General features: G+C 46.3%; 1 protein-coding gene across 1 annotated transcript in view; it reads left to right on the top strand.

Annotated features, from left to right (window-relative positions):
* The window catches only part of fat3b (FAT atypical cadherin 3b), a 231,967-nt gene that overhangs the window by 72,376 nt on the left and 146,241 nt on the right, over positions 1-13,350 (top strand). Inside the window, exon 18 of the mRNA XM_029766750.1 lies at positions 2,397-2,595. Within this exon, the coding sequence (XP_029622610.1) occupies positions 2,397-2,595 (199 nt within the window). The remainder of the gene's footprint in view (positions 1-2,396; positions 2,596-13,350) is intronic.

Raw genomic sequence — 13,350 nt, 5'->3', positions numbered from 1 at the left:
GAGAGAACATGCTGAAAGAAGACGCTGAGAGAACACCCTGAGAGAACACCCTAAGAGAAGACGCTGAGAGAACACCCTGAGAGAACACCCTGAGAGAACACGCTGAGAGAACACGCTGAGAGAACACGCTGAGAGAACACGCTGAGAGAACACGCTGAGAGAACACGCTGAGAGAACACGCTGATAGAACACGCTGAGAGAACACCCTGAGAGAACACCCTGAGAGAACACCCTGAGAGAACACCCTGAGAGAACACGCTGAGAGAACACGCTGAGAACACGCTGAGAGAACACGCTGAGAGAACACCCTGAGAGAACACGCTGAGAGAACACGCTGAGAGAACACCCTAAGAGAACACCCTGAGAGAACACCCTGAGAGAACACCCTGAGAGAACACCCTGAGAGAACACCCTGAGAGAACACCCTGAGAGAACACCCTGAGAGAACACCCTGAGAGAACACCCTGAGAGAACACCCTGAGAGAACACCCTGAGAGAACACGCTGAGAGAACACCCTGAGAGAACACCCTGAGAGAACACCCTGAGAGAACACCCTGAGAGAACACCCTAAGAGAACACCCTGAGAGAACACCCTAAGAGAACACTCTGAGAGAACACGCTGAGAGAACACCCTGAGAGAACACGCTGAGAGAACACGCTGAGAGAACACCCTGAGAGAACACGCTGAGAGAACACCCTGAGAGAACACGCTGAGAACACGCTGAGAGAACACGCTGAGAGAACACGCTGAGGGAACACGCTGAGAGAACACCCTGAGAGAACACCCTGAGAGAACACCCTGAGAGAACACGCTGAGAGAACACGCTGAGAGAACACGCTGAGAGAACACCCTGAGAGAACACGCTGAGAGAACACCCTGAGAGAACACGCTGAGAGAACACCCTGAGAGAACACGCTGAGAGAACACGCTGAGAGAAGACCCTGAGAGAAGACCCTGAGAGAAGACCCTGAGAGAACACCCTAAGAGAACACCCTGAGAGAACACCCTGAGAGAACACCCTGAGAGAACACCCTGAGAGAACACCCTGAGAGAACACCCTAAGAGAACACGCTGAGAGAACACGCTGAGAGAACACGCTGAGAGAACACGCTGAGAGAACACGCTGAGAGAACACCCTGAGAGAACACCCTGAGAGAACACCCTGAGAGAACACGCTGAGGGAACACGCTGAGGGAACACCCTGAGAGAACACGCTGAGAGAACACCCTGAGAGAACACGCTGAGAGAACACGCTGAGAGAACACGCTGAGAGAACACCCTGAGAGAACACCCTGAGAGAACACGCTGAGAGAACACCCTGAGAACACCCTGAGAGAACACCCTGAGAGAACACGCTGAGAGAACACCCTGAGAGAACACCCTGAGAGAACACCCTGAGAGAACACGCTGAGAGAACACGCTGAGAGAACACCCTGAGAGAACACCCTGAGAACATCCTGAGAACATGCTGAGAGAACACCCTGAGAGAACACCCTGAGAGAACACCCTGAGAGAACACGCTGAGAGAACACGCTGAGAGAACACGCTGAGAGAACACCTGAGAGAACACGCTGACAACATCCTGAGAACACGCTGAGAGAACACCCTGAGAGAACACACTGAGAGAACACCCTGAGAGAACACCCTGAGAGAACACCCTGAGAGAACACCCTGAGAGAACACCCTGAGAGAACACCCTGAGAGAACACCCTGAGAGAACACCCTAAGAGAACACCCTGAGAGAACACCCTGAGAGAACACCCTGAGAGAACATGCTGAGAGAACACCCTGAGAGAACACCCTGAGAGAACACCCTGAGAGAACACCTCACTGTGAACAGTTTCCTCACCCTAGCACCACCATAGTTAGGCTGTTTTAATGTTATCAAGAGGTTTAGTGAATGTAACTGTGTTACTGGTACCAATTTACTTCAGTTTTTTTTTATTCAGTACTCAGAACAGAGTGGGAGAGAATCGGGGTAGATAATGTGATGTGTTGTTTCCAGGTGGAGGATTGCATACAGTATATCATATTTAAAACACCTCCTCCCTTCTCCCCCTGATCTCTCTCCCTTCTCTCTCTTCCCTCTCTCTCTCCTCTCGTCCTCTCCCCCTGATTTCTCTCCCTTCTCTCTCTTCCCTCTCTCTCTCCTCTCGTCCTCTCCCCCCCTGATCTCTCTCCCTTCCCTCTCTCTCTCTCCTCTCGTCCTCTCCCCCCTGATCTCTCTCCCTTCTCTCTCTTCCCTCTCTCTCTCTTCTCGCTCTCTCTCCTCTCTCTTCCCTCTCTCTCTCATCTCTCTCTCTTCCCCATCTCTCTTCCCCCCTCTCTCCCCTCTCTCTCTTCCCGCTCTCTCTCATATCCCTCTATCCCCTGCCCCCCCCCGCTCCCTTCCAGGTGGAGGACGTGAACGATAACTCCCCCTTGACCTCCGACCCCATCTATCACCCCATCGTCATGGAGAACTCTCCCAAAGACCTGTCCGTCATCCGTATCCAGGCGCAGGACCCCGACTTCACCGCCATGCCCGGTCGCCTTAGTTACCGCATCACCGCCGGCAACCCACAGAACTTCTTCTCCATCAACTCCAAAACAGGTGACCTCTTAACCTCTGACCCTTAACACCTGACCTCTAAACCCTTAACCCTAGGGTCTGTATCGACAAAGCGTCTCTGAATAGGAGTATTGATTTAGGATCAGATCCCCCACCTGTCCATATAATATTATTAATCATGGTAACTCTGTACCTGGAATGCCGCAGGTACTGCGGGATTTTGATCCAACTAGGCACCACACCTGACCAACTGAGCTAATTGATCAATTCAGTGATTGACTTAATTTTAACACACCTGGTCTTCCAGGACGGTTAAATCAAAAAACGTGAATATGTCCTCCGGGAGAGGGCCCATCCCTGATCTAAAAGGTGGACCTGATCCTAGACGATTTAAGAATACAGGCCCTCACAACAGCCTTGATGAATACAGGCCCTCACCACAGCCTTTCTGACAACTAGACAGTAGATTGAGTGTTGACATGGTGGTGATACTAGACAGTAGATTGAGTGTTGACATGGTGGTGACAGTAGATTGAGTGTTGACATGGTGGTGATACTAGACAGTAGATTGAGTGTTGACATGGTGGTGATACTAGACAGTAGATTGAGTGTTGACATGGTGGTGATACTAGACAGTAGATTGAGTGTTGACATGATGGTGACAGTAGATTGAGTGTTGACATGGTGGTGGTGACAGTAGATTGAGTGTTGACATGGTGGTGGTACTAGACAGTAGATTGAGTGTTGACATGATGGTGGTGACAGTAGATTGAGTGTTGACATGGTGGTGGTGACAGTAGATTGAGTGTTGACATGGTGGTGGTGACAGTAGATTGAGTGTTGACATGGTGGTGGTGACAGTAGATTGAGTGTTGACATGGTGGTGACAGTAGATTGAGTGTTGACATGGTGGTGGTGACAGTAGATTGAGTGTTGACATGGTGGTGATACTAGACAGTAGATTGAGTGTTGACATGGTGGTGGTGACAGTAGATTGAGTGTTGACATGGTGGTGACAGTAGATTGAGTGTTGACATGGTGGTGATACTAGACAGTAGATTGAGTGTTGACATGGTGGTGATACTAGACAGTAGATTGAGTGTTGACATGGTGGTGGTGACAGTAGATTGAGTGTTGACATGGTGGTGACAGTAGATTGAGTGTTGACATGGTGGTGGTGACAGTAGATTGAGTGTTGACATGGTGGTGGTGACAGTAGATTGAGTGTTGACATGGTGGTGGTGACAGTAGATTGAGTGTTGACATGGTGGTGATACTAGACAGTAGATTGAGTGTTGACATGGTGGTGGTGACAGTAGATTGAGTGTTACATGGTGGTGGTGACAGTAGATTGAGTGGTGTACATGGGTGATATACTAGACAGTAGATTGAGTGGTGACATGGTGGTGGTGACAGTAGATTGAGTGTTGACATGGTGGTGGTGACAGTAGATTGAGTGTTGACATGGTGGTGATACTAGACAGTAGATTGAGTGTTGACATGGTGGTGACAGTAGATTGAGTTTTGACATGGTGGTGGTGACAGTAGATTGAGTGTTGACATGGTGGTGGTGGTGACAGTAGATTGAGTGTTGACATGGTGGTGATACAAGACAGTAGATTGAGTGTTGACATGGTGGTGACAGTAGATTGAGTGTTGACATGGTGGTGATACTAGACAGTAGATTGAGTGTTGACATGGTGGTGACAGTAGATTGAGTGTTGACATGGTGGTGGTGACAGTAGATTGAGTGTTGACATGGTGGTGATACTAGACAGTAGATTGAGTGTTGACATGGTGGTGACAGTAGATGGAGTGTTGACATGGTGGTGGTGACAGTAGATTGAGTGTTAACATGGTGGTGGTGACAGTAGATTGAGTGTTGACATGGTGGTGATACTAGACAGTAGATTGAGTGTTGACATGGTGGTGACAGTAGATTGAGTGTTGACATGGTGGTGACAGTAGATTTGAGTGTTGACATGGTGTTGACAGTAGATTGAGTGTTGACATGGTGGTGATACTAGACAGTAGATTGAGTGTTGACATGGTGGTGGTGACAGTAGATTGAGTGTTGACATGGTGGTGGTGACAGTATATTGAGTGTTGACATGGTGGTGGTGAAAGTAGATTGAGTGTTGACATGGTGGTGGTGACAGTAGATTGAGTGTTGACATGGTGGTGAAACTAAACAGTAGATTGAGTGTTGACATGGTGGTGGTGACAGTAGATTGAGTGTTGACATGGTGGGGTGACGTAGATGGAGTGTTTGACATGGTGGTGACATGGTAGATTGAGTGTTGACATGGTGGTGATACTAGACAGTAGATTGAGTGTTGACATGGTGGTGGTGACAGTAGATTGAGTGTTGACATGGTGGTGACAGTAGATTGAGTGTTGACATGGTGGTGATACTAGACAGTAGATTGAGTGTTGACATGGTGGTGACAGTAGATTGAGTGTTGACATGGTGATACTAGACAGTAGATTGAGTGTTGACATGGTGATGGTGACAGTAGATTGAGTGTTGACATGGTGGTGACAGTAGATTGAGTGTTGACATGGTGGTGATACTAGACAGTAGATTGAGTGTTGACATGGTGGTGGTGACAGTAGATTGAGTGTTGACATGGTGGTGATACTAGACAGTAGATTGAGTGTTGACATGATGGTGACAGTAGATTGAGTGTTGACATGGTGGTGACAGTAGATTGAGTGTTGACATGGTGGTGGTGACAGTAGATTGAGTGTTGACATGATGGTGACAGTAGATTGAGTGTTGACATGGTGGTGGTGACAGTAGATTGAGTGTTGACATGGTGGTGGTGACAGTAAATTGAGTGTTGACATGGTGGTGATACTAGACAGTAGATTGAGTGTTGACATGGTGGTGGTGACAGTAGATTGAGTGTTGACATGGTGGTGGTGACAGTAGATTGAGTGTTGACATGGTGGTGATACTAGACAATAGATTGAGTGTTGACATGGTGGTGACAGTAGGTTGAGTGTTGACATGGTGGTGGTGACAGTAGATTGAGTGTTGACATGGTGGTGGTGACAGTAGATTGAGTGTTGACATGGTGGTGATACAAGACAGTAGATTGAGTGTTGACATGGTGGTGACAGTAGATTGAGTGTTGACATGGTGGTGACAGTAGATTGAGTGTTGACATGGTGGTGATACTAGACAGTAGATTGAGTGTTGACATGGTGGTGACTGTAGATTGAGTGTTGACATGGTGGTGGTGACAGTAGATTGAGTGTTGACATGGTGGTGATACTAGACAGTAGATTGAGTGTTGACATGGTGGTGACAGTAGATTGAGTGTTGACATGGTGGTGGTGACAGTAGATTGAGTGTTAACATGGTGGTGGTGACAGTAGATTGAGTGTTGACATGGTGGTGATACTAGACAGTAGATTGAGTGTTGACATGGTGGTGACAGTAGATTGAGTGTTGACATGGTGGTGACAGTAGATTGAGTGTTGACATGGTTGTGACAGTAGATTGAGTGTTGACATGGTGGTTATACTAGACAGTAGATTGAGTGTTGACATGGTGGTGGTGACAGTAGATTGAGTGTTGACATGGTGGTGGTGACAGTAGATTGAGTGTTGACATGGTGGTGGTGACAGTAGATTGAGTGTTGACATGGTGGTGGTGACAGTAGATTGAGTGTTGACATGGTGGTGATACTATACAGTAGATTGAGTGTTGACATGGTGGTGACAGTAGATTGAGTGTTGACATGGTGGTGGTGACAGTAGATGAGTGTTGACATGGTGGTGGTGACAGAGATTGAGTGTTGACATGGTGGTGACCAGTAGATTGATTGTGACCATGGTGGTGATACTAGACAGTAGATTGAGTGTTGACATGGTGGTCGTGACAGTAGATTGAGTGTTGACATGGTGGTGACAGTAGATTGAGTGTTGACATGGTGGTGATACTAGACAGTAGATTGAGTGTTGACATGGTGGTGACAGTAGATTGAGTGTTGACATGGTGGTGATACTAGACAGTAGATTGAGTGTTGACATGGTGGTGACAGTAGATTGAGTGTTGACATGGTGGTGGTGACAGTAGATTGAGTGTTGACATGGTGGTGATACTAGACAGTAGATTGAGTGTTGACATGGTGGTGACAGTAGATTGAGTGTTGACATGGTGGTGGTGACAGTAGATTGAGTGTTGACATGGTGGTGGTGACAGTAGATTGAGTGTTGACATGATGGTGGTGACAGTAGATTGAGTGTTGACATGGTGGTGATACTATACAATAGATTGAGTGTTTGACATGGTGGTGACAGTAGATTGAGTGTTGACATGGTGGTGGGACAGTAGATTGAGTATTGACATTGGGGTGACAGTAGATTGAGTGTTGACATGGTGGTGGTGACAGTAGATTGAGTGTTGACATGGTGGTGACAGTAGATTGAGTGTTGACATGGTGGTGATACTAGACAGTAGATTGAGTGTTGACATGGTGGTGACAGTAGATTGAGTGTTGACATGGTGGTGACAGTAGATTGAGTGTTGACATGGTGGTGGTGACAGTAGATTGAGTGTTGACATGGTGGTGACAGTAGATTGAGTGTTGACATGGTGGTGTACTAGACAGTAGATTGAGTTGTTGACATGGTGTGTGGTGACAGTAGATTGAGTGTTGACATGGTGGTGACAGTAGATTGAGTGTTGACATGGTGGTGATACTAGACAGTAGATTGAGTGTTGAACATGGTGGTGACAGTAGATTGAGTGTTGACATGGTGGTGATACTAGACAGTAGATTGAGTGTTGACATGGTGGTGACAGTAGATTGAGTGTTGACATGGTGGTGGTGACAGTAGATTGAGTGTTGACATGGTGGTGGTGACAGTAGATTGAGTGTTGACATGATGGTGACAGTAGATTGAGTGTTGACATGGTGGTGACAGTAGATTGAGTGTTGACATGTTGGTGGTGACAGTAGATTGAGTGTTGACATGGTGGTGATACTAGACAGTAGATTGAGTGTTGACATGGTGGTGGTGACAGTAGATTGAGTGTTGACATGGTGGTGGTGACAGTAGATTGAGTGTTGACATGGTGGTGGTGACAGTAGATTGAGTGTTGACATGGTGGTGACAGTAGATTGAGTGTTGACATGGTGGTGATACTAGACAGTAGATTGAGTGTTGACATGGTGGTGACAGTAGATTGAGTGTTGACATGGTGGTGGTGACAGTAGATTGAGTGTTGACATGGTGGTGACAGTAGATTGAGTGTTGACATGGGTGGTGATACTAGACAGTAGATTGAGTGTTGACATGGTGGTGACAGTAGATTGAGTGTTGACATGGTGGTGACAGTAGATTGAGTGTTGACATGGTGGTGATACTAGACAGTTGATTGAGTGTTGACATGGTGGTGACAGTAGATTGAGTGTTGACATGGTGGTGATACTAGACAGTAGATTGAGTGTTGACATGGTGGTGACAGTAGATTGAGTGTTGACATGGTGGTGGTGACAGTAGATTGAGTGTTGACATGGTGGTGGTGACAGTAGATTGAGTGTTGACATGATGGTGACAGTAGATTGAGTGTTGACATGGTGGTGACAGTAGATTGAGTGTTGACATGTTGGTGGTGACAGTAGATTGAGTGTTGACATGGTGGTGATACTAGACAGTAGATTGAGTGTTGACATGGTGGTGGTGACAGTAGATTGAGTGTTGACATGGTGGTGGTGACAGTAGATTGAGTGTTGACATGGTGGTGGTGACAGTAGATTGAGTGTTGACATGGTGGTGACAGTAGATTGAGTGTTGACATGGTGGTGATACTAGACATAGATTGAGTGTTGACATGGTGGTGACAGTAGATTGAGTGTTGACATGGTGGTGGTGACAGTAGATTGAGTGTTGACATGGTGGTGACAGTAGATTGAGTGTTGACATGGTGGTGATACTAGACAGTAGATTGAGTGTTGACATGGTGGTGACAGTAGATTGAGTGTTGACATGGTGGTGGTGACAGTAGATTGAGTGTTGACATGGTGGTGGTGACAGTAGATTGAGTGTTGACATGGTGGTGACAGTAGATTGAGTGTTGACATGGTGGTGATACTAGACAGTAGATTGAGTGTTGACATGGTGGTGACAGTAGATTGAGTGTTGAACATGGTGGTGACAGTAGATTGAGTGTTTGACATGGTGATACTAGACAGTAGATTGAGTGTTGACATGGTGGTGGGTGACAGTAGATTGAGTGTTGTCATGGTGGTGGTGACAGTAGATGAGTGTTGACATGGTGGTGGTGACAGTAGATTGAGTGTTGACATGGTGGTGGTGACAGTAGATTGAGTGTTGACATGGTGGTGATACTAGACAGTAGATTGAGTGTTGACATGGTGGTGATACTAGATAGTAGATTGAGTGTTGACATGGTGGTGGGTACAGTAGATTGAGTGTTAACATGGTGGTGACAGTAGATTGAGTTGACATGTGGTGACAGTAGATTGAGTGTTGACATGGTGGTGAACAGTAGATTGAGTGTTGACATGGTGGTGGTGACAGTAGATTGAGTGTTGACATGGTGGTGGTGACAGTAGATTGAGTGTTGACATGGTGGTGGTGACAGTAGATTGAGTGTTGACATGGTGGTGGTGACAGTAGATTGAGTGTTGACATGGTGGTGGTGACAGTAGATTGAGTTGTTGACATGGTGGTGGTGGACAGTAGATTGAGTGTTGACATCGGTGGTGGTGACAGTAGATTGAGTGTTGACATGGTGGTGATACTAGACAGTAGATTGAGTGTTGACATGGTGGTGACAGTAGATTGAGTGTTGACATGGTGGTGACAGTAGATTGAGTGTTGACATGGTGGTGATACTAGACAGTAGATGAGTGTTGACATGGTGGTGATACTAGACTAGATGGTGTTGGACAGGGTGGTGGTGACAGTAGATTGAGTGTTGACATGGTGTGATACTAGACAGTAGATTGAGTGTTGACTGGTGGTGACAGTAGATTGAGTGTTTGACATGGTGGTGGTGACAGTAGATTGAGTGTTTGACATGGTGGTGACAGAGATTGAGTGTTGACATGGTGCTGATACTAGACAGTAGATTGAGTGTTGACATGGTGGTGGTGACAGTAGATTGAGTGTTAACATGGTGGTGGTGACAGTAGATTGAGTGTTGACATGGTGATACTAGACAGTAGATTGAGTGTTGACATGGTGGTGATACTAGACAGTAGATTGAGTGTTGACATGGTGGTGACAGTAGATTGAGTGTTGACATGGTGGTGGTGACAGTAGATTGAGTGTTGACATGGGTGGTGGTGACAGTAGATTGAGTGTTGACATGGTGGTGACAGTAGATTGAGTGTTGACATGGTGGTGATACTAGACAGTAGATTGAGTGTGACATGGTGGTGACAGAGATTGAGTGTTGACATGGTGGTGACAGTAGATTGAGTGTTGACATGGTGATACTAGACAGTAGATTGAGTGTTGACATGGTGGTGGTGACAGTAGATTGAGTGTTGACATGGTGGTGGTGACAGTAGATTGAGTGTTGACATGGTGGTGGTGACAGTAGATTGAGTGTTGACATGGTGGTGGTGACAGTAGATTGAGTGTTGACATGGTGGTGGTGACAGTAGATTGATGTTGACATGGTGGTGATACTAGATAGTAGATTGAGTGTTGACATGGTGGTGACAGTAGATTGAGTGTTGACATGGTGGTGGTGACAGTAGATTGAGTGTTAACATGGTGGTGGTGACAGTAGATTGAGTGTTGACATGGTGGGACAGTAGATTGAGTGTTGACATGGTGGTGGTGACAGTAGATTGAGTGTTAACATGGTGGTGGTGACAGTAGATTGAGTGTTGACATGGTGGTGGTGACAGTAGATTGAGTGTGACATGGTGGTGGTGACAGTAGATTGAGTGTTGACATGGTGGTGGTGACAGTAGATGAGTGTTGACATGGTGGTGGTGACAGTAGATTGAGTGTTGACATGGTGGTGGTGACAGTAGATTGATGTTGACATGGTGGGTGGGGTGACAGTAGATGAGTGTTGACATGGGGGGACAGTAGATTGAGTGTTGACATGGTGGTATACTAGACAGTAGATTGAGTGTTGACATGGGTGGTGACAGTAGATTGAGTGTTGACATGGTGGTGGTGACAGTAGATTGAGTGTTAACAGGTGGTGGGTGACAGTAGATTGAGTGTTGACATGGTGGTGATACTAGACAGTAGATGAGTGTTGACATGGGGTGGTGACAGATTGAGTGTTGACAGGGTGGTGGTGACAGTAGATTGAGTGTTGACATGGTGGTGACAGTAGATTGAGTGTTGACATGGTGGTGATACTAGACAGTAGATTGAGTGTTGACATGGTGGTGACAGTAGATTGAGTGTTGACATGGTGGTGACAGTAGATTGAGTGTTGACATGGTGGTGGTGACAGTAGATTGAGTGTTGACATGGTGGTGACAGTAGATTGAGTGTTGACATGGTGGTGATACTAGACAATAGATTGAGTGTTGACATGGTGGTGACAGTAGATTGAGTGTTGACATGGTGGTGGTGACAGTAGATTGAGTATTGACATGGTGGTGACAGTAGATTGAGTGTTGACATGGTGGTGGTGACAGTAGATTGAGTGTTGACATGGTGGTGACAGTAGATTGAGTGTTGACATGGTGGTGATACTAGACAGTAGATTGAGTGTTGACATGGTGGTGACAGTAGATTGAGTGTTGACATGGTGGTGGTGACAGTAGATTGAGTGTTGACATGGTGGTGGTGACAGTAGATTGAGTGTTGACATGGTGGTGACAGTAGATTGAGTGTTGACATGGTGGTGATACTAGACAGTAGATTGAGTGTTGACATGGGTGTGGTGACAGTAGATTGAGTGTTGACATGGTGGTGACAGTAGATTGAGTGTTGACATGGTGGTGATACTAGACAGTAGATTGAGTGTTGACATGGTGGTGACAGTAGATTGAGTGTTGACATGGTGGTGATACTAGACAGTAGATTGAGTGTTGACATGGTGGTGACAGTAGATTGAGTGTTGACATGGTGGTGGTGACAGTAGATTGAGTGTTGACATGATGGTGACAGTAGATTGAGTGTTGACATGGTGGTGACAGTAGATTGAGTGTTGACATGTTGGTGGTGACAGTAGATTGAGTGTTGACATGGTGGTGATACTAGACAGTAGATTGAGTGTTGACATGGTGGTGGTGACAGTAGATTGAGTGTTGACATGGTGGTGGTGACAGTAGATTGAGTGTTGACATGGTGGTGACAGTAGATTGAGTGTGGACATGGTGGTGACAGTAGATTGAGTGTTGACATGGTGGTGATACTAGACAGTAGATTGAGTGTTGACATGGTGTGACAGTAGATTGAGTGTTGACTGTGGTGGTGACAGTAGATTGAGTGTTGACATGGTGGTGACAGTAGATTGAGTGTTGACATGGTGGTGATACTAGACAGTAGATTGAGTGTTGACATGGTGGTGACAGTAGATTGAGTGTGACATGGTGGTGGTGACAGTAGATTGAGTGTTGACATGGTGGTGGTGACAGTAGATTGAGTGTTGACATGGTGGTGACAGTAGATTGAGTGTTGACATGGTGGTGATACTAGACAGTAGATTGAGTGTTGACATGGTGGTGACAGTAGATTGAGTGTTGACATGGTGGTGACAGTAGATGAGTGTGACATGGTGATACTAGACAGTAGATTGAGTGTTGACATGGTTGGGTGGTGACAGTAGATTGAGTGTTGACATGGTGGTGGTGACAGTAGATTGAGTGTTGACATGGTGGTGGTGACAGTAGATTGAGTGTTGACATGGTGGTGGTGACAGTAGATTGAGTGTTGACATGGTGGTGATACTAGACAGTAGATTGAGTGTTGACATGGTGGTGACAGTAGATTGAGTGTTGACATGGTGGTGGTGACAGTAGATTGAGTGTTAACATGGTGGTGGTGACAGTAGATTGAGTGTTGACATGGTGGTGACAGTAGATTGAGTGTTGACATGGTGGTGGTGACAGTAGATTGAGTGTTAACATGGTGGTGGTGACAGTAGATTGAGTGTTGACATGGTGGTGGTGACAGTAGATTGAGTGTTGACATGGTGGTGGTGACAGTAGATTGAGTGTTGACATGGTGGTGACAGTAGATTGAGTGTTGACATGGTGGTGGTGACAGTAGATTGAGTGTTAACATGGTGGTGGTGACAGTAGATTGAGTGTTGACATGGTGGTGGTGACAGTAGATTGAGTGTTGACATGTTGGTGGTGACAGTAGATTGAGTGTTGACATGGTGGTGATACTAGACAGTAGATTGAGTGTTGACATGGTGGTGGTGACAGTAGATTGAGTGTTGACATGGTGGTGGTGACAGTAGATTGAGTGTTGACATGGTGGTGACAGTAGATTGAGTGTTGACATGGTGGTGACAGTAGATTGAGTGTTGACATGGTGGTGATACTAGACAGTAGATTGAGTGTTGACATGGTGGGGACAGTAGATTGAGTGTTGACATGGTGGTGGTGACAGTAGATTGAGTGTTGACATGGTGGGTGACAGTAGATTGAGTGTTGACATGGTGGTGATACTAGACAGTAGATTGAGTGTTGACATGGTGGTGACAGTAGATTGAGTGTTGACATGGTGGTGGTGACAGTAGATTGAGTGTTGACATGGTGGTGGTGACAGTAGATTGAGTGTTGACATGGTGGTGGTGACAGTAGATTGAGTGTTGACATGGTGGTG

The sequence above is a fragment of the Salmo trutta genome, chromosome 12 (genome assembly GCF_901001165.1).
Source record: "Salmo trutta chromosome 12, fSalTru1.1, whole genome shotgun sequence".
Taxonomy (NCBI): Eukaryota; Metazoa; Chordata; class Actinopteri; order Salmoniformes; family Salmonidae; genus Salmo; species Salmo trutta.
Note: the sequence above shows the minus strand (reverse complement) of the source record. Positions and strands in the feature narration are given on the sequence as shown.